At 41.9% G+C, this 21,874-nt stretch overlaps 1 protein-coding gene across 1 annotated transcript in view; it reads right to left on the bottom strand.

Moving 5' to 3' along the window:
• Positions 1-1,660: 1,660 nt before the first annotated feature.
• The window catches only part of Acbd3 (acyl-CoA binding domain containing 3), a 33,982-nt gene continuing 13,768 nt past the window's right edge, over positions 1,661-21,874 (bottom strand). Inside the window, exons 2-8 of the mRNA XM_042258723.2 lie at positions 21,272-21,413; positions 20,417-20,557; positions 17,699-17,857; positions 15,705-15,879; positions 8,226-8,412; positions 6,506-6,790; positions 1,661-3,684 (exon numbers count right to left, since the gene is read on the bottom strand). Of these exons, the coding sequence (XP_042114657.2) occupies positions 3,473-3,684; positions 6,506-6,790; positions 8,226-8,412; positions 15,705-15,879; positions 17,699-17,857; positions 20,417-20,557; positions 21,272-21,413 (1,301 nt within the window). The 3' untranslated portion in view covers positions 1,661-3,472. The remainder of the gene's footprint in view (positions 3,685-6,505; positions 6,791-8,225; positions 8,413-15,704; positions 15,880-17,698; positions 17,858-20,416; positions 20,558-21,271; positions 21,414-21,874) is intronic.

The following is a 21,874-nucleotide window of genomic DNA, read 5'->3' as shown; positions in this document are numbered from 1 at the left end:
CAGAAATAAGGTAAGTGTTTCAATTTGTACGTCTACCACATTTTGACTGCCTACATTCAAAAGGTAATATCCAGCCAGGTGCAGTGGTTCATACCTGTGGTCCCAGAACGAAGGAGGCTGAGGCAGAAGGATCATTGTGGGTTTGAAGCCTGTTTGGGGTACATAGGGAGAGCTCCAGGCCAATCTGGACTACAGAGTAAGACCCTGGACTAAAAAAAAAACAAAACAAAAAGGCAGTGTCAATTATATGGCAAAGTCAGCCCCTTAATTTCCTGTACCAAATTAAGTACCTGGTCAAATAATTCAAATAATCAATTCACAGCTCACAAGTGGCATGTGACCTTGTAAAATGGAGGTAGTTTAGTGGACCTACATTTTATCATAACTGGAAGAGATGGTTAAGTGCTTGGAAACTGTTGAGCGATGAGATCAAAGCATTTACTCTCAAAAACAAAACAAAACAGACACCCAACTCAGCAAGAAAGTTAAGGATTGCAGGTAAGTATATAAGATAAAAGTCAACAGGAGCTAGAGATAGCTGAGCAGTTAAGAGCACTGGCCGCTCTTCCAGAGGACCTGGGTTCAATTTCCCAGCATCACATGGTAACTCAGCTGTCTGTAACTCCAGTTCCAGGGTGTCCCATGCCTCTTCTGGCCTTTGCATGAACTAGGCATGAACATGGTGCACAGGCACACATCTAGGCAAAATACCCATACACATGAATAAATAAATTAAAAAAGTCTAACACTAGCTGGGTATGGTATTACACATCTATAATCTCAGTACTCAGAGGGCAGAAGCAAGAGGACTAAGAATTCAAGGCAGCATGGGTTATAGAGCAAGTCTGAGGCCAGGCTGGGCCACATAGCAACATCCTAATGTCTAATACCAATTCGTACACATTTAAAAAAGTTGGTGAATAGAAATGAATTAAAGTTTTCTCCACTCCTAATAGATATACTGGCATACATTTTTAGGTTGCGTGAAAAACAGCACGGGGATGAAACAAAGACAGTCTGGTTGCTGAAGCGTCACCTTCTGATGGAAGCAGCTGCTTCTCTTCTTCCCTAGGGTGAGTGGTTACGACTCTGAAACCCGGCCTCCAAAACAGGCTGCGTCACAGCAGCTCCCCTCGGCTGTCGTTCACGGCCTCCAAAACAGGCTGCCGTCACAGCAGCTCCCCTCGGCTGTCGTTCTCGGGCCTGACTTCAAGGTACACCACACAGCATGGGGACCACGAGAATCATCTCACTCAGTCTCTCCAAATTCAAAAACAAAAAACAACAAGCCCTGGTACCCTGCACCCAGTGTGGTCTTATGCTCTGTAATCATCCGTCCCAATTAGAGGCTACACACCCCAGGAGCCATTTATAAAACAGACTACCTCCCCACGTCACACCAAAGGCCACACAGGGCAGCTTTGGAAAGTAACTTTATAACCTGATCATCTGCAGGATGAAAAGCCAACACTTCTCGTCAAGTCTGGACAATTTAAAATCCATTATAACTCATAGAGAAAACGAGCTAATCAGAAAGAGTTTGGTATTTTTCAACTAGATAAACAGAAAAGATCATCTAAGGCATTTCTCCTTATTCTGTCTAAATGAAAAAAGACAGTTAAATGCTTCAGGGAACTGTATTAACAGAAACATCAACAAGTTACAGATAAACATTTTAATTGATTAAATATATTACTTTCAAGATCTTTTTGAAATCGTACTTGTACTAATCAACAGCCAAAGGCGATATAAAAAAGTTTAGAACAAACTGTTCAGGTCTGAGCACGTGAAGAGACTGCTATGTAGAGTGACATACACCGCTCCCAAGAACAATATTTTTAGAAGGTAATTTCTTAACATGTGCAAGGACAAAACTGTAATCAAAGGCTGAAAGAAATATATATTAGTGCCTGCTTTTTAAAAGTTTATTTTACATTTTAAATACAGTATTTTTTCTCATTAAAAAAAATCCTAACTCTGTGGTTTCTATATATACAGAAGAGCTGCAGGGCAGCCTAACGAATATTCTGGATGTAACAGCATAGACATTCGACTACTTCTGAATCAAAATTCAAAAACACAGATTAAGCACTGGTTAGGAGAAAACAATCCAGTTTCTTAACAACCAAAAGAGAACAGAGTTAAATACCTATAAAACCAGGTATTAAAAACAGAAGAAATGCAGCATGTGAAAACCTCTAACAGCCTTGTGTAGTGAACTGTGCAGACTGCAGCCAGCCAATGGGATCCCTGTGGAAGTGGTCTGTGATGTGAAAAGGAAGTCTCGGTTTCAGTGACATAGTAACAAGGTGTGCACTGTCTCTGTCACTATCTATCTACATCTCCCTCCCTCTGGATACTTAACCACTCACACAAATTGAAAATAATCAATGTGGATTTGTTTTCATAAGAAAACCAAAGATGTACCTTTTCCCACCAGTAGGTCGTAATACAGATTAAAGCTGTAACATTTAAGCACGGGCCTATGCATTTCCAATTTCTTCTAGTATGTCTTTCCAAACTGGATCGTGGAGTTTGTGCCCTAATAATACACAGAAAGAAATTTGGACTGTCCCTGGCAGTGATTTTCTATTAGTGCAATGGTACTCCTCAAATGCTCAATTACATTAAAGTGATTTTGCATATTTTAATTCAGTAGGTGCCAATTTGAGTTCATAAAACTCCTGGCTGTATGCTTTTTCCAGAAAATAATTTCAATTTGAGATGTTTCACAAAGCTATATCAAAACAAAATCAACTAGTTTTGTTAGCAGTAGTGTGAATGGCAAATGGAAGAAAAGGCCTGAGAGCTGAGGACCTGGTAGGAAGGATGCTGAGGTGTTCTATGTATCTTGACATGTCAATTATCTACTGAGTTGGAACATTCTAAGTTTAAGATTCTCTCAGAAAATAATTCTTTGTAACATAACTAACTAAATAGCTGTATCCAAAACAAAAACAACCTGGGTCACTCAGGTAAAACCAAGTTGAGGCCATTTCTTTTTCTACTATAATCCGTAAAGTCTTGAGTTTTTAAGTTTCAAACTGCTGAGCTTCATTCAGTTGGAGCTGATGCAGACTACAAGAGAAGCATTCTCAATTAGAGCTGTAACAGCGGGCTCTGGCAGGACACATGGAGCAGACAGCAATGGACTAACCACCAGCCAGGTCGGGTCAACGCTGGGACGTTTATTTTGGATACTGACTATTTAACATGTAGCTCACGTAACTCCAGTATCCACTAGTGGCTCTGCTGGTCAGCACCCAAGGGCTAGATGAGTCTTCAGAACGGCTTTTAACCTCAGAGCATCAATGCTAAGAGTCTCAGGAAATCCTGGTTCCCAGCAAGAGTTCATAAACCATCAGAACAAAATCAAGAAGGTAAACACTGACTCCAATGTGCCACAAAAGTCAAAAGAAATTAAATGTCATCTTCTGCCCAACCTTGGACTCCAGGCTCTGTGACATGGGCTTTATCTAGTGTAATAGACTCTGTAGTAGACTGACTTGGACCTCCACAAAGAGTAGGAGTTGTCAAACTTGAGGAGATAGACTCCCCTCCCTGGATACTGGTGGCTGCCCGCATATACTTCCTCGTGGCAGTCCCGCCGGTACACTGGCACAATCTCATCCAGCAGAGGCTTGTTGGCATTCTTTTTGGCTTTCTCTTCAGAAGTGACATTTTCTATGAGGAAGTGACAAAAAAACAGACACAGGTCAAATGACAGATCCAGGAGAACCACCTCATTCACCAAGCAATGAAACTACATTCTCTGTAGTAGAATGGTTTGTTAGAATTCTTTTAAGTCAGTCTCCAACTCTGCACGTAGGCATGTATTAGTCATTCATTTCAATGCCTGACCACCACTACGCACAGTTGCTGGACTCTGGGAGCCCAGGGACAAACGTCGGGTAGTGGGAACAACCCTCGGGGTTACTACTGCTCACATTTCCCAGCCCTCTTTTTCGCACTCCATATCCATCCAGTTCCTAACTACTCCTTCTATAAAACAATCTTGCTCATGCAACACCAAGAAAATGCTGTGCTGACCTCTTCCACAATGAGGCCACCTTCATTTTAGAAATGGTGGAGGGGAGCCAAGGCAGACTATTGTTTCTGTCTATCTGTATAAAAACCACAGTAGAGAGGTATTCAGAGACAGCCACAAATGTAGCATGAATTGTTAGAAGGTCTTATTAATAAAAACAAACCCAAAGCCAGATATTGGGGTGAACGCTGAAAGATCAGAGAAACAGAACAAGTCACCACCACCTCACCTCACCAATTGCTCAGCTGATCCTGTTTCCTCAAACTGGAAGCCTCTGTGTCCTCATCCAAATGGATCTCAGCTGAACTGCTGTTCAAAAGCCTAAAAGCTTAACAGCTCTAGTTTCTGGTTTTCAAGCCTTATATACTTTTCTGCTTCTTACCACCACTTCCTGGGATTAAAGGTGTGTGTCACCATGCCTGGCTGTTTCCAGTGTGGCTTTGAACTTAGAGATCCACATGGATCTCTGCCTCCAGAATGCTAGGATTAAAGGTGTGAGTGCCACCATTTTCTGGCCTCTATGTCTACCTAGCAGCTGTTCTGTTCTCTGACCCTAGATAAGTTTATTAAGGTGCACAATATATTGGGGAACACAATACCACCACATTTCCACTAAGCCTATTGAACACAGAGATGATACAAGTGGATAAAAAAAAATCAGCTCTGATCACAGACTGTCACTGTTAATAGTTTTCTGGAATACAATGATAACAAGTTAGGGAAGAAACACTTCTAGAAGCTCGTAAGAACGAGGTAATTATGCCAAATTGCCTCAGTCTAAGATGTTAAACATAAACAACCTAAAAGAAAATAGGTCAAGGGCACTTCAGTATAGAAGATAAAAGACTTTTAGGTTTATAACATGGCAGCTTAAGTCCTGGCAACATCTACTAATTGTATGTGATGGTCACAGCCAGGAATTTTAAAAGTGTGAAAAGCTCTCAAGAGGAATTTAAGGAAATAGGACCAATTATATATCACGTGGCACCTTAGAAAAACTAAAAAAAATATGAATAAATACAGACAGATTTACCAGCACCATTATCAATAATGGTTCATTAAGATAAATACATTGGGGGCTGGAGAGATGGTTTAGCTGTTAAGAACAGCATTGGCTCTTCTTCCAAAGGTCTTGAGTTCAATTCCCAGAAACCACATGGTAGCTCACAACCATCTCTCATGGGATCCAATTTCCTCTTCTGGTGTGCAGATGTACACACAGACAAGGCAAGGTACTCATATACATTAAACACATGAATAAATAAATGTTTTTTAAAAAAAGAAAATACAATGTACAATTTAAGAAGTTAAAAATGCCAGGCAGTGGTGGCACACACCTTTAATCCCAGCACTCAGGAGACAGAGGCAGGTGGATCTCTGTGAGTTTTGAGACCAGCCTGGTCTACAGAGTGAGTTCCAAGACAGCCAGAGGTGTTACATAGAGAAACCCTGTCTTGAAGAAACCAAAACAAAACAAAAAACCACAAAAACAGGGGAAACTGGGAGAAAGGCATATGCTAATACTGTGTCATCTTTAAAAGTTTTCTGTGAGCTGGGCAGTGGAGGCACACACCTTTAATCCCGGTACTCAGGAGACAAAGGCAGGCGGATCTCTGTGAGTTTGAGGCCAGCCTGGTCTTCGGAGTGAGTTCCAGGACAGGCTCCAAAACTACAGAGAAACCCTGTCTCGAAACCCCCATCCGCCCAAAAAAAGTTGTCTGTGAATGTAAAATGATACTCAACTTTTTAAAAAAAAAGGTAGGAGATCCCGACATAGTGGATCACGCCTGTGGTCCAGCACAAGGGAAACTGAGGCAGGCCTGGTCTACAAAGTGAGTTCCAGGAATGGTATATGGGTAGGCAATACCATTGTCCCTTTGAGGGACACACAGGAGCACTAAGGTCAAGGACCTCAGCTATCTCTTACCAGTTCTTTTCTTATAACCTTAAAATTTCCTTTATTACAATTTTCAAATAAATTCCTTTGTTAACAAGAATTCTTACATTGCTTTTTCAAATGTTTTCGAAATGGGGCATGGTGGCATTCCACTGCTGGTTCCAGCTACTAAGAATGCTGAGGTAGAGGACTGGTTGAGTCCACTAGTTCAAAAACAGCTTGGGCAACAAAGCAAGATCTTGTCTCAAAACCAAACAAAATATACTACAACAAATCTCAAAGTGATTTCCTGTATTAGCTTGTCAATACACAAGGCTATAAGTAAAACAACACCCAGAAAGCAGTAAAACAACACACTGCCGATCAGACTGTCCTGGCACTTAGAGAAATTCATGCTCAGGGCCTTCTTTGGGAGACTGGCCTTTCTCAGAGCCTTTCCAGCCAACATCCCACTACTGAACAGAGCATCCCTGTCCATGAAGTGTTCAGCAGGAAGTCTAAAGTGACAAAGCCGTCACACACACAACTCAGTAGCTACTGAATATGGACCACAGCCTTACCCTCCTCCTCCTCCTCCTCGTCACTGGACTCACTGACGTGCACACTGACAGCTGCGTTGGGAGAGTCTGTCCATTCAAAGTAAACCCCGAACCCAATGTCATAGCTGTCTGTGGCAAATTCCCAAAAGAGGTACGAGCCTTCTTCATGAGTGGGGACGCGAACGGTGACTACTTCTCCTCGGCGGACTGTAATCACAGAATCTGCATCCTGCCGGATCTTCTCTTTAAAGTCTTTGATCTGTGGTCTTGTCCACATGGATGGAGCTGCAATCACTGGAAGAGATTCTAAAGGCAACAGGATTTACAAAAGCTGAAGAAAACAGGTTCTTCCCCTGCAGGGAACATCTACACAAGGCTACCTCTGTTCTGACACCAACGGCAGACAGCTCAGACCAAGGATGGAGGGAATAGAAACACCCCTCAGGTTATATTATCCAAGAAGGTCACAGGTACTGAGAGGCCATCATATCCCTTCAATAAAATGGAATCCACAATCTTACAGGTGATTTTTCCTAACACTCTGCTTTCATATTATTTTATCTGTTGAAAAGTCTTAATCTCCAGGCATCCTGAGCTTCTAAGGGCCTTTCTGAAAAGAGCTAAGTAAGAGAAACAGAAAATCCTGGGCAGTATCAGAACTACATGGAAAGGACGAATGTCTTGTTACTGAGCAATGTGCATGTGTACTGTAGCACTCAGCAGGCTTTCAGTTAAGTCAGATGTGCTATAAAAAGATTTCCTCCCCTTTGCAAACCCAGGTAAGGCTGGGATGTAGTTCAACTGTGAGTGCTTACCTGGCACTCACATCCTGGGTTCAATCACTAGCACTACATAAACTAAGACCTAGAGTTCAAAGTCATCTTCAGCTACACGGTGAGTTTAAGGTCACCCTAAGCTGTCTCAAAACAAAACAACAGTTGTGGTGGCGCACGCCTTTAATCCCAGCACCCACGGTGGCAGCAGAGGCAGAGAGATCTGAGTTGGAGGCGAGCCAGGGCTACACAGTGAGATCCTGTCTCAAAAAAGGGCCACTGAGCTGCCTCAGTGGTAAAGACACTTGCCACCAAGCTTGATAGCTTGGTTATTCATCAGAATCCACATGGTAGAGGGAGAGAGCAAAATTTGGCAAGTTCTCTTCTGACCTCTTTGTGTGCACACATACATGAGACTCTCGGTAAGACCCAAGAAGGTCTTTTCTGAAGCTGTTTCTCTGTTACTTGCTCTGAAAAGTCAAGGGAGAGCAGAACGGGTTCCAGGAGTCTCCCTGTTCTAAGTGTGCTTATATCCAGCACGGCACTCAGAGGCTGAAGTGAAGAAACAAAACCACACAACAAAAACCACTTGAACACCCCCCCCCTTCCTAAATCAGGAAAGTTATACTTCAAAGAAACAAATGGTTACTTTTGAATAATAATGGTTACTACAGAATAATTCACAAAAATAGAAGCGGTAATTGATGAGTATGACAGGTGTCTAAAGTAACACATTTCTGTCAGGGTAACAGGCATGTTCCACCACACCCAGTTTTATGTGGTGCTTCGAACTGACCCAGGGCTTGGGGAATGTTAAGCAACTATCCCTAGCCCTGATCTTCTTTCTGTCTGTGTTGGACTCACACCCACCTAAGTGCTCTCAAAGCTCGTCAGCTTGTCTTGCCGATTCCCACTTTTCATGAGGACTAGAGAATGGTATCTGGACAAACACATATGCTAAACTCTACCTTTTGGTCCATTTTCCAAGGCTTCTTCTGCCACTTCCGGCTCACTTTCCTTTTCAGAACTGACAGTGTGGGTTTTGGCCTGCCCATTAACTGACACCATGTCACTCGCTCCAGCTGCATTCACCTTGGATGATGTAGGCAAGGAAGCCCCGGCCACTACCACTTCCTGCTGCTTCTGTAACGCTGCCTACAAATGGAGAAGAAGTGAAGATGCTCTGGTCAGAAAGGCTAACATTTACCGAGGAGTGAAGTCTGACGGCATGCATTGGCTCCACACCAAAGCATTCTAAGAAACTTGATCCACGTTTGCCAGTTTTTATCATTTCTGTAATAAATATTACTATAATATCAACTGATAGCTAAACATGATTAAACTATCAATCTCAGATAAAATTACTAAAGGCAAAATTAAGTATAATAACATGCTGCTGCCTCCCAAGTGTTGAGATTAAGGGCATGTGCCACTATGCCCAGCAGTGATATATATTCTTAAAATTGAGTAGAAGAAAATGTTTATTTATTTATGTTTTAATAAAATTTAACAGTGGTGGCGTACACCTTTAATGCCAGCACTCCGGAGGCAGAGGCAGGAGGATCTCTGTGAGTTCGAGGCCAGCCTGGGCTACAGAGCGAGATCCAGGACAGGCACCAAAGCTACACAGAGAAACCTTGTCTCGAAAAAAACCAACATAAAATAAAATAAAATTCAACTATATGCAGAGTATGATGGCACATGCCATTAATGCCAGCACTCAGGAGCCAGAGTAAGACAGATCTCTGAGTCTGAGGCTAGTCTGGTCTACATAATGAGTGCCAGGCCAACACGGGATACAACTGAAACCCTGTCTGTCCTTCAAACTACAAGACTAGATATGCTAAGTACACTTGTACCCAGCACACCACTCAGAGGCTGAAGTGGGGGGGAAAAACCACTTGAACCCCTCATTTTCACCTTCAACTGTGGGAAATTAAACTTCAAAGAAACAAATGGCCACAGAAGATTCACAAAAACAGAAGCTGTGGTTGGTGAATACAACAGTTGTCTAAAGTAACAAACCAAACCCTCATATGGACAACTATTCTACTATGGATAGAAATAAATATTCACAGAAAGATTATGATCACAAATTTAAAATTTTTTTAAAATTTAGGTTTTAGGGTGTTAGAGACCAAACCCAGAGCCTAATATTAGCCTTAGTAGGTGCTCATCTACTGAATCATACCCTCAGGCTTTAACTAAAATTTAACAAACAATCAATTTAAAACTAATTTAACAAAACTATCAATCATACTGTTAAAAAAAAAACAAAAACAAAAAACCACTGGTCTAAAATCTAAGGGTTACAATAATGTAAAATGTCAAAGTATTTCCTCATTTAACATTTTATACTGGGTTGGGTACAAGGGTACACGCCCACAATCCCAGCACATAGGAGCCTGTGGCAGCAGGATCTTAAGCTTGAAGCTAGACTGATCTACATATCAAGGCAGAGAAAGTACAATGAACAGACGTTTGCGAGGTTCACTGGCGTGGGCCAGCAACTCCAGACAGAAGGCTGAGGCAGGAAGATTACAAGTACAAGAACAGGCTGAGATACCGAATGAGTTCTATGCCAACCAGGGCTACTTTAGTGAAAGCCTGTCTCAAAGTGTACAGAGGGCTGGGAATATAGCTCTCAGTGCTACAGCACTTGCCTAGCACCCGGCTTTTTAAACTGTTACAAATCCACAACTGAATGTTGGGGGGGGGCGCCCACAAAAAATCTGGCAACAGTACAAGGTCTCCGAATGCACGGGACTACAAATTCATTCAGAATCAAAGCATAATAAAACAGAGGTGTTCCCAGGGGTGCTCGACTCTGCCGCATCACGGTAACTTCCACACTGCCTTGGTTCTCAACCTACAACACATGCGCTTTGCCCATGGCTGTCATGACATACAATACCAATGAGAGCTGCCTGATACACTTGGGCTCAAACTCAATATTATTTTGTTATAAATTACAGTTTATTGCACATAAAGTTTTCTGTACTTCAATAAAATGGCTTATGTATGGAAAACAAAGACATAACACTGCCTGCTGCCATTCCTCAGCGTGTATACTATCAAGCTAGTATGTATTTAGATTGTAAGAGCTGCAGAGATAGATGGTTTGGTGGCTAACAGCACTGACTACTCTTACAAAAGACTCAGGTTCAGTTCCCAGCATTCACATGGTGGCTCACAACCGTCCACAACTTAGTTCCAGGGCTCTGATGACCTCTTCTGGTGTATGCAGGAACCAGGCACGTACACATGCATAGATATACATTCAGGTAAAACACCCATACACATAAAATAAATAAATCTTCCAGAAAAAATTTTTTTCCTGAGGGCTGGTAAGATGACTTACCTTACAAGTTAGTTTTGCCAACTTGATAAAATCTACAATCTGCTAGGAAGGAGGTCTCAATGAAACGCTGTTTATATTGGATTGGCCTGTGGGAATGTCTGTGAGAGGATGTGTCCCAGTGCATTGTGGGCAGCACTACTCCCCAGGCAAGGGATCTTGAACTGTGTGAGTGAGTGGGAAAACCCAGCTGAAAGCAGTATCTTTTTTTTTAAAGATTAATTTATTATTTTATGTATATGGTGCTCTATCTGCATGTACATCTGTATGCCAAAAGAAAGCAACAGATCCCATTATAGATGGCTGTAAGCCACCAAGTGGTTGCTGGGAACTAAACTCAAGACCTCTGGAACAGCAGCCAATGCTCTTAACCACTGAGCCAACCATCTCTTGGGTCTGAAGCAACATCTGCGCACTCACTGCTCTCTGCTCTTAACTGTGGAGGTGACGTGAGCAGCTGTCTCAAGCTCCTGTGGGCCACTGTGACTTTCCCAAAGTGATGGACTCTAACCTGGAATTGTGAGCTAAAATAAACCCTTTCTCTCCTAAATTAAACCTTGTCAGGGTGTTTTATCACAACAGCAGACACAAATCTAGGGTAACAAATAAGGGTGCTTGCCAAGCTGGCTGACCTAAATTTGATCTCTGGAACCAACCCACATGATAGAGAAAACTGGCTCCAGCAGGTTCTTCTTTGTCCTCTTTATACACACAGATAAAATAAGTAACATTTTAAAAAAAATGTCCTGAGTCAAAATGGTAGAGTTAGCTGAGTGTGGAGGTGTACACCTTTAATCCAGCACTTAGGAGGCAGAGGCAGGTGGATCTTTGTGAGTCTGAGGTCAGCCTGGTCTACAGAGTGAGTTCCAGGATGGCTAGGGCTACAAAGAGAAACCCTGTCTCGAAGAACCAAAAACAAACAATCCAAGGGGAGAGTTAAAACACCTTTCACCTAAGGACACCTATGTGAGGGTATTTCCAAATCAAGATGGCAGCAGTTCTCAATGCCACTTTAAAACCAGCTCCAGGACAGCCAGAGACGCTACACAGAGAAACCTGGTCCGGAAAAACAAAAACAGCAACAAAAAACAAAAAAACAACAAAACCTATTAAGTCAGCAGGGCATGGTGGTGCACACCTTTAATCCCAGCACTGGGGAAGCAGAGTAGGTAGATTTCTGAGTTCCAGGCCAGCCTGGTCTACAGTGAGTTCAAGAAGAGCCGGGGCTATGCAGAGAAACACTATTTCAAAAACAAAACAAAACAAAAACCCTATTAAATAATTTTTGTCTTTTAAAAAAAGGTGTATTTCATTTCTAACTGTACGTATGTATGTGTGTATGTACATGGATGCCCGCAGAGGTCCAAGATGGGGTGCTGGATCCCCTGGATCTGGAGTTACAGGCAGCTTGTGAGCCTCCTGACCTAGGAACTGGGAACTACAAAATCAGTACATGCTGTCATCCAGTGAACCATTTCTCTAGCCCCCATTAACTTCTGGAGGACTAAACGTGAATCACAAATCCACGCAGAAAGATGTACAAACAGTGACAGCCTGCGCATGCAGTCCGGCACTCACGCCCCAACACAGTGCGCTGACCTAAGCCTGGAAGGAAGCTCAGTACTCCAGAGGTGGAGGCAGGACGATATGACGTTCAATGTCAGTCTTGCATGCACAGTAAATTTGGGGCAAGCCTAGGCTACATGAGACCCAATTTCAACTAGAGGTGTGCAAATCATAATTATACAGCTTAATCCATTTTCATTTATCAAATGTATCTATGTAACCATCACCTAGAACAAGAAATTATTTATACCCCAGAATCCTCTCTAGTTCCTTCCTCTAGACACTGCCTCTAACAGTGTTTTCAGATCTAATAGCTGTAGATATGCTTTATCTACTTTTAAACCACATATAAATCATTGTATAATACGTGCTGTAAAAAAGGGGGGGGGGGATGGCTGGGTAGTGGTGGCTCACCCCTTTAATCCCAGCCCTCTGGAGGCAGTGATAGGTGATCTCTCAGAGTTCGAGAAAACCTGTCTCAAAAAAACAAAACAAATTTTTTTTTTTTTTTTTATTAAATAAAAAGGCAGAGAGGGTCCCACTATGCAACCATGGCTGGCCTGAAACTCAGAGACCCACCTGCGTTTGCCTCTTGAGTGCTGGGTTAAAGACAGGCATTACCATGTCTGGCCCCTCAATAATGACTTTGTAAGGCCTATCTATAAGGGTCACAAGTAAGTGTATTTTGTTATTAGTGCTAGGGGATATTGCACTGGGAAAATATAGAATTTACCCATACAACTAGTCACTGGCATTTGGGAATGTATGTGGGGAGCAGATAAAGTCCTGAAGGACTGTGGCGCTGATTTTGCTGTGTGCAGTAAATGAATGCAGTGACTTTCTATGCTGCTGCTGGAGCGTCTCCATCTGAGTGCATATCACTCAATCCCAGCTTTATGTTACTTATGTGGGTCACTTCTTCATTCCCATAGCCCTAGTCAGGTCAAGGCCGGAGCAATCAGTTGACAGCATAAGTGCTTTTTAAACACTGGGTCTCTGCCAGGAGGCCAAGGACTGATATTACTCTTTAAACAAAAACATGAAATCATAAGTAAGCATGTTAATAGGATTACCAAGAGAGACATGTATGCTGACCCATCTGTACATGCAATCACATAAGAAATCATTTCTAAAGGAAAATTACTTCTCTTTGCTGCTATATAAAACATGGTATCTTTTCGTGTGTGTTTCAAGACAAGAGTTTCTCTGTGTAGCCCTGGCTGTCTTGGAACTCACTCGTAGATCAGGCTAGCCTCAAACTCAGGGAAATCCACTTGCCTCTGCCGCCTGAGTGTTGGGATTAAAGGTGTGTGACATAATCACCCAGCCAAAACACAAGATTTTATTTATTTTTTTTTATTTTTTTTTTTCTGAGACAGGGTTTCTCCATGTTTTGGTGCCTGTCCTGGATCTCCCTCTATAGACCAGGCTAGCCTTGAACTCACAGAGATCCGTCTGGCTCTGCCTCCTGAGTGCTGGGATTAAAGGTGTGCACCACCACCACTGCCCAATACAAGATTTTAAAATATACTCTAAGGCTTAGATTCTAAATCAATCACTTGCAAGGTTAGTTTAAAAAAAAAAAAAGCACCAACTATTAGAAAAATACATACAACCAAAACAAGTCAGTACATTCAAAACATTACAGGATCGTGGAGGAGGAGAAGGCATTCTTGGAGCTAATCATTTCTTGAAACTCTATAGTAAAATCAATAAACTCCCTTCTCTGGATCCCACGGCCTAGAACGTTCTTCTAATAGATATAGTAGGCTGCAATTATTTATGTAGTGCTCCCCCATCTATCTATCTATCTGCCTGTCTATCTATCTATCCATCCCCCTCCTCACCCCACCCCCATGCTTTGGGAGAAGTGTTCACAAGGACAGGAAGATCTAGGTTTGGTAGTGCATGTTTTGTAATCCCAGCACCTGGGAGTTAAGGTTTGAGTTTCAGCCTCAGCTACACAAAATCCTGCCTTAAAACCAAAAGCAGAAAGGTACAGCAACAACACAGCAGAGCAGACGCCAGCAGAGCAGTTCATAAAGGCTAACCCTTTAGAGTAGTGAAGTTCTTCCTTCCTTCCTCTGATGTAAAATCCATTAGTAACTTAGAAAAAGAACTTGAGTGGTAACAAAACTGTAAGATTAATTCTCAGGCAGCCTACTGTATCTATCTATTCTCAGAAGCAACCAATTAGAGCTGGATCACACTAATTCTGAGACTTCTAATTCCATTTCTTGGATTTATCCTACCAGAATGACTCCTTCCTCATACAGTGATAGCAGTCTATGAACATGAAGTATACAACGGCAATCTATCTGATTATCTCACTGCCTATTAACTAACCAAGAGTAGGGGTGGGTGGTAAAATACTAAAGCAGAAACAGGCTACAGACGGTGGCAAAGCATCTCTAAAAATGATGTTATTAAACTGTGGTTTAGTATCTTTCTGATCCTCTCATGGGTTATACTGAAACTATAGGCTTTTTAACATCTCACTGATTTCTAAAACTAGGGGAGAAAAGTTATTTCATTTAAAAATGTTCTACCTTTCTAAAAAATATTTATTATTATATAATGAATAATGTGTGATTTTGTTTGTCAAAAAGTGTCACAGCCCAATATGGTAAACATTTATAAATCAATTAATTGACCTTTCTATACCCCCCTCCACCTCTCTCTCTTTCCCACTTGGAGATAGGGTCCTTCTAAAGCTGCCCAGACTAGTCTGAACTCTCAGCCACCTGGGTGGTTAGTATTACAGGTTTATACCACCAGGCCTAGCTATTATCTTCTCTTCCCTTTATAATCCTGTGAGGTCAGGAACCTGGATCTTGTGTCTCAGTTTCACAGAACTTGAGAAAAAACAGGTAATCATAGCAACAGTAGCATGTCAGAAAATCAAATGATAATGGCAGAATCAGGACATAATCCAAGTACCAAGTCTTTCACTTAAACTGCCTTCTATATTTTTGGTTGTGAGCCTTTAACAGCTGAGCCATCTCTCCAGCACAAACTCTCTAAATGCTGAAGCAGATATTTAGGAATAGGATGCTAGGGAAGGAGTAGATGCTGTCATGAGTTATATGGATCTGGCCCAGCTTTGAGGAACCAGCCTATGGCCTCATGGGAGGGGAGTCCGTCCCTTTAAAGCTGTCTGACCCTCACACTGCATGTTCTGCCTGAAGGATGTTCTGACACTAAGGCTAGCTACCCAGGTCCTCCTAATTACAGGGCACTACTAATCCATACCAGACTCATTGTTATGACACTAGACTTACACAACTCCCACACCACGATATACACATAAAAATCATTATAATACAAAGGTACATCCTCTGAGATTCAAGAGCCTGTATTTTCTCTCATAACTGCTAGTACAATGCTAGTAGACTGCCTAAAAGATCAGCTAAAGAGTTACTTTATACCTTAGAGGTAGCTGATGCAAAACCCATCCGCAACTGTTAGGAAAGAAGCTGGGTTCCATGGAAACACACCACCTTCTCTACGGCTGCTGCCATACCTGTTGCTGTGCGAGCTGAACTTGGTACAACTGCTGCATGTACTGCTGATAGTGCTGCTCCTGTAGCTGGCGGATGAGAATCTGCTGCTGTTCGTAGTTCCCTGGGTACTGCTGGGCTGCGTACTGCTGGAACTGCACGGCAGTCTGCGAGTTTAAAGCTGCCATTATCTGCTGCCTAAAACATTAACAAATACATGCCAGTCTAACACAGGAGACTGCTCATGACAAAATGAAATGTCCTGTCCATCCTTACAGTTTGTAACTTAAAAATGACTAAACTAATGAAGTTGAACAAAACTATGTGTTCCAGGCCCAGGATATTTAAGATAAAAACTGACCTCTAATTTTTTACTTAGGTTTTTCAAGGAAAGTTGGAATAGAGACTAAGCACATCACCACTGTCAACATCATTAATTAGTAACACTTACTGTGCTCTTTTGATGTGCCCCGCAATGTTTAAAGCATTTACACGTACCAACCCACTTAGTCTCTGATGACACCGTGAGGTTGTTTAGCAATTGCCCAAGATTTGACTGAAGCCAGATTCGAGAGCCAGGACTCAAATCTAGCTGGTCTGGCTCCAGAAACAATACCCATTCACCATGATGCTGTAAGATGATCGACTGTCATTTGGGCACAGATGGGTGTTTGACTTTGGCTATGGTTTCTCTACCTAAACAGCCCAGAACAGCACAAGGCAGGAGAAGAGCTAATTGATGTTATAGGCACTTGACTTAAAGGTGCCTTTATTAAGAAGTACCGAAGATAATAAGAGCAGGGCATACTGCTTGGTTTAGTGATCTCTCTCTTCCTCCCCACCTCTCTCCAAGGGGTCTATTATATAGAGCCCAGGCTGGCCCCAACTCAGCCTCTGAAGTGCGGGATCAAAGCTGTGTACTGCTGCACCTTGTTTGGAGAACACCAGTTTCTACTGAATTATTACAATTCTCTTTATTTTCTTTTGGAGAAAACTACAAGTTTCAAACCTGTTATGTGACCACTTACCAAAAACTTCAAGTCTATTTATTAAGAAATAAACAGATAAATAAAGCAAAAACTTCAGAAACTGACTAATGCACAACACTGGGTCACCTTAGGTGTTCAACTCCAAATCCAAAAGAGAATGGCTTTAAAAACCTCACTCCACAGTAGAATGAGGCCATGGATCACTTTGAGGCTAGCTACCATTGAAGGTTTTCCGAGAAACTAGCTGGAAACAGTGAGGAGAACTCACTGTACCTCAAGTGTTCTGGCTTACCTTTGCTGCCACGCCATCCCTGGATCCCAGACCTCCTTTTCTGTGTTTACCTCTTTGTCTACAGCTATCCTTTGAAAGCCAGGCCTTTCTGAGACAGCTGCTTTCAGCCTTTGCTGAATAAAGAAATGTCAGCTCCAACGTTCTGCACTGGAGCTGGGAATGGCTATCTGGTATACATGGGTTAGCCAGGTTCTAAGTCCTCACAATGTTTATCTGGGACTCCGATTCTAGCCAGCCTCTCAGATACACAAAAAAATAGATGACACAATTCCCAGGTAAGACAGCCTTGTAAAGACAAAGAACAGAAACTGTAGAGAACAGTGAACAGAGAGATGACTAAGAAGACTAGCGGTCCTGAGAACTTAGCGACATCGGACTCAAGACAGAGCAACTGAGCGACCTCAATCGTTGCTTCTAGTCTTCAGGGTTTACAAGCTAACCCCAAATTTCTTCAACACATTATTCTTTGGTAAAAAACAAAAGTCACTGTTAAAAATGAAAAGGAGTAGCCAGGTCCTGGTGGTACATGCCTTTAATCCCAGCACTCAGAAGGCAGAGCCAGGTGGATCTCTGTGAGTTCAAGGCCAGTCTTGACTACAGAGTGCGTTCCAGGACAGGCACCAAAACTACACAGAGAAACCCTGTCTCGAAAAACCAAAAAGAAAAGAAAAGGAGCTGACAGGGTTCCCTCTCCCAGGCACATGGTCACAGGAGCATTCTAAGACACACAACTCACTTCTGCTGCTCCAGCCGAAGCCTCTCCTCCTCTATCCGCCTCCTCTCCTCTTCCTCCCGTCGAAGCCTCTCCTCCTCTTCCCGCTTCCGTTTCTCTTCTTCCTTCTGCAGACGCTCCCGCTCTTCCTCTTCACGCTGCCTTCGCTCCTCCTCCGCCTTTCTACAAGGTACAGAGCAAAGAGAATGAACTCTGCAGTCAATCTTGTTTTTAAATCACTTAAATTTCACTTCCCAGTGAAAAATAAGACAAAAATCTTTTCAGAGAATAGCAATCTGTCAAAAGTTCAAACACATAAACTTCTATATAGTAGAAACTTAAAATATGGAGTCAATCTCACAACATACATGAGTATATCAATAATAATTATTAGATGGGTACTTTCATAGTCTTTAATGACAAAATAAGTAAAAGTAAGCAAGAATCAAAAAAGGCAACTTTCAAAGACATTACATCTGATTCAACAACGTACTATAATATATAAATCAACTCTTATGGTATTTCATTTTCATTAAGTATCAAGTCTTAGTCTGGCATGGTGGCTCTCAGCACTGGGGAGGCAGAGGCAAGCACATCTCTGTGTTCTAAGCTAACTAGAGATACATAGTAAAATCCCTTTAAAAATGGGATTGGGCCGTGGTGCCTTTAATCCTAGTGCTTGGGAGGCAGAGAAAGTCCATCTCTGAGTTTGAGCCCAGCCTGTCTACAGAGTGAGTTCTAGGACAACAAAAGCTACACACAGCTTAGAAACCCTGCTTTGAAAAAAAAGAAAGAAAAATAAATAAGAAACAGTAAAAAGAGATGGGGCGGGGTGGGCTAGCGAGATAGCTCTGCAGTTAGGAGCATATACTGCTCTTTTAAGAGACCAGGATCCGGTTCCCAGCATCCACACGATGACTCACAACCATCTGTAACTCCAGTCCCAGGTGATCCAATGCTGTTTTCTGGCTTCTGAGGATACTGCACACACAAAAACAATGCAGGCAAAATACACATACGCATAAAATAAAAAAAAAATAAAACACCCGAAAACGCAAATATTTCCATTGCAGTATAAAACGTCTCACTGTGATTATCTATGAAATATAATTTACATCACTGGGTTTGTTTGTTTCAGGCAAGGTGTCATGATGTAGCCCTCCTGGCTTGGAACTTGCTATGCAGACCAGACTGGTCTTGAATTTTGAGTAATCTTCTGTCTCTGCCTTCCAAATACCAGAATTACAGAGCATGCAACATCCAGCACAGCACTTTTATAATTTACTCATTGTCAGGCTACTTTTCCTTTATTTTTTTAGTTTACTTTTTACTTTATGTGTTTATTTTATGTATTTTGCTTATATGTATATCCAGGTGAACCACATGTGTGCCTGGCACTCACAGATGCCAAGAGAGGGTGGAACTGGAGTTATAGGTAGTTGTCAGTCTCCTCCACATGGGTGCTAAGAATCGAACCCAGGACCTCTGGAAGAGCAGTTAATTCTCTTGACCACTGAACCATCTCTTCAGCCCCCTAAATGGTTATTTCTAACCTAGAATAAGTAGGAAATCAGAGGCCCAGCTATTTCTAAAGTATATCAATCTGAGGAACATCAGTGTTATTCTTTACTGATTTCATTACTGAAGACACTCAGACGATCAAAGTTGTTAAAAAAAACAAAACAAAACAACAACAAACCCTCAAAATAACAGGGGTAGTGTAGCTAGAGTTTACCTGCTTTGCCCACAGTCAGGACAAATCTTTGTCACCCACCAGTCCCACAGCCGCTCAGACCCAACCAAGTAAACACAGAGACTTATATTGCTTACAAACTGTATGGCCGTGGCAGGCTTCTTGCTAACTGTTCTTATAGCTTAAATTAATCCATTTCCACAAACCTATACCTTGCCACGTGGCTCATGGCGTATCAGCATCTTTACATGCTGCTTGTCCTGGCGGTGGCTGGCAGTGACTCCTTCTGCCTTCCTGTTCTTTCTTTTCTCCTCTTTGTTAGTCCCGCCTATACTTCCTGCCTAGCCACTGGCCAATCAGTATTTTATTTATTGACCAATCAGAGCAACACATTTGCCATACAGAACATCCCACAGCAGGGTAGGGTCACAAGACAGCTGTGTGCCACCACACCAAGCTAAGATCTAATTCATAACAACAGAGAATTTCAGAAACATAAACAGTGACCTCAGCAGCATCTACTCCAAATGCTAGAAATAACAAACAAGCTATCTAGGATCCAAAGCCCCACATGTCCATGTAAACCCTCCACAGAGCACAGTTAAAACCATGAAATGGAACAGGAACACTCCAGAAGACAGAAGCAAATGGTATGTCAGACCAGAAAATAGGGAGGAAGGAGTGGATGAACTCATGGTTGAGCTTGTTCAAAAGCTTATTGCAGTGAGACAAAAGTAGCCAGGGGTGGCAGTCCACAGGTGCAATCCCAGCACTCAGGAGGCCAGTCTGGGCTACACAGCAAGACTCTGCCTCGAAGGAAAAAGAAGACAATGCTGCTGTAGATGGAGGTTCGTTTTAACCGGTGTAACAGAAGGAAGCAGCCCCTTTCCTTCAAACTTAATGAAAACCTGCTCACATCAGAAGTTTTGAAAAGCTGCCACAAGAAGTGGAAGTGAGGAAGAAAAGAAAGATACCTGCTCTAGAACAAATACTCCACAGAGCAAAAGCATCAGTGCACAATGGCCCACTACCATGCCCTGTGACATCACCTTCTTTTTTCTTCTTCTTCCTTCTCTATTCTGTGGGAAGCAACATATGCCGAAAGGAGAGGACAACACCTATTTAGAAGCTTCACAAACTCGACCATGGCATCCTCTTTGGACATGTTTCCCAGGGCCGCCCATTCTCTCCTGCAAAGAATAAAAAGAGCAGTTACCTTCCCTTAGCAAAATGAGAATCTATTTAATTAAACCTACATGAAGAATACTCAACTACAATTACTAGAAGCAAAAAGTTTAGAATGTCAAGTTTCAACAAACCTATACTAATATATTAAGATGCCATAAACATTCCAAAATACAAATGCATTTTGATTATTCACACTTGTCAAAAAGCAACCTATAGTTTATTTTCTTTATATATTTTAGCTTGAACTGAACAAAACACTCCATTTTCTGGCACAATTATGTATGTCTCAATAAGGGAGTCAATCGTATGCATTTTACAGTTTTATGCTGATGGGAGTTTGGCCTACATGTTTACCTGTGCACCCCTCACAGGCCTGGTGCCCCTGGAAGACAGAAGAGGGCCCCAGACGCCCTGAAACTGGAAGTAGAGATGGTTTGATTCTTAACAGCTCTTAACAAATGAGCCATCTCTCCAGCCCTAGTACAGCAGTACAGGTTTCAAATCTCTGTCTTCAATATTATTTAGGAAGAGTCCGATGAAATTGTACTTGCCTTATGTTCATAAGCAGTTAAGTAAACTTCACCCATTATGAGCAAAATCAATGTCTCATTTGCTATGCTACACTAAGAAGTTAACTATTTACACCTTAAGCAACTCACATCATGCCTCTTTCTAACACCATTATTAAATTTACTAAACAAAAAAACACTTGTTACCTCCTATCATTCCCCAACACATCGAAGAATCCAACCTCAGGGGAAGTGTCTGGGTTATACGGGCCCAGGAGAACCTGCTTATGCAGTGCCACAAACTTCAGTTTCTCTTCGTAAGTTGGATGAAAAGCTTTGCCATCTTTTACTGAAAGAGGAGAAAGTTAAAGAAAATAATTGGCATTGGCAAAATACACATTTTCCCACTGGAAAGGTATTGAAGTTTGCTATTGAGTCAATAACTGCCTGTTATGTAAAATGGAAAAAAAAAACAAATTACCTATAACAGATAAAAGCAGTATATTAAGACTGTTATTTTATATACTAAATTTTTTAAAAAGATTTATTTATTTATTATGTATACAGTGTTTTGTCTGTATTGTGTCCCTGCAGGCCAGAAGAGGGCACCAGATCTCATTACAGATGGTTGTGAGCCACCATGTGGTTGCTGGGAATTGAACTCAGGACCTCTGGAAGAGCAGTCAGTGCTCTTAACCTCTGAGCCATCTCTCCAGCCCCTATATACTAAATTTTAATAGTCGGGGCCTAAAATAGAAATCCTTTATAGAAGATTTTCTCTTCTTCCTCCCCACTTCATTTTTTTCTGTA

The sequence above is a fragment of the Peromyscus maniculatus genome, chromosome 11 (assembly GCF_049852395.1).
Source record: "Peromyscus maniculatus bairdii isolate BWxNUB_F1_BW_parent chromosome 11, HU_Pman_BW_mat_3.1, whole genome shotgun sequence".
NCBI classification, from domain to species: domain Eukaryota; kingdom Metazoa; phylum Chordata; class Mammalia; order Rodentia; family Cricetidae; genus Peromyscus; species Peromyscus maniculatus.
The sequence above is the reverse complement of the archived record's forward strand: the minus strand, read 5'-3'. Positions and strand labels throughout refer to the sequence as shown.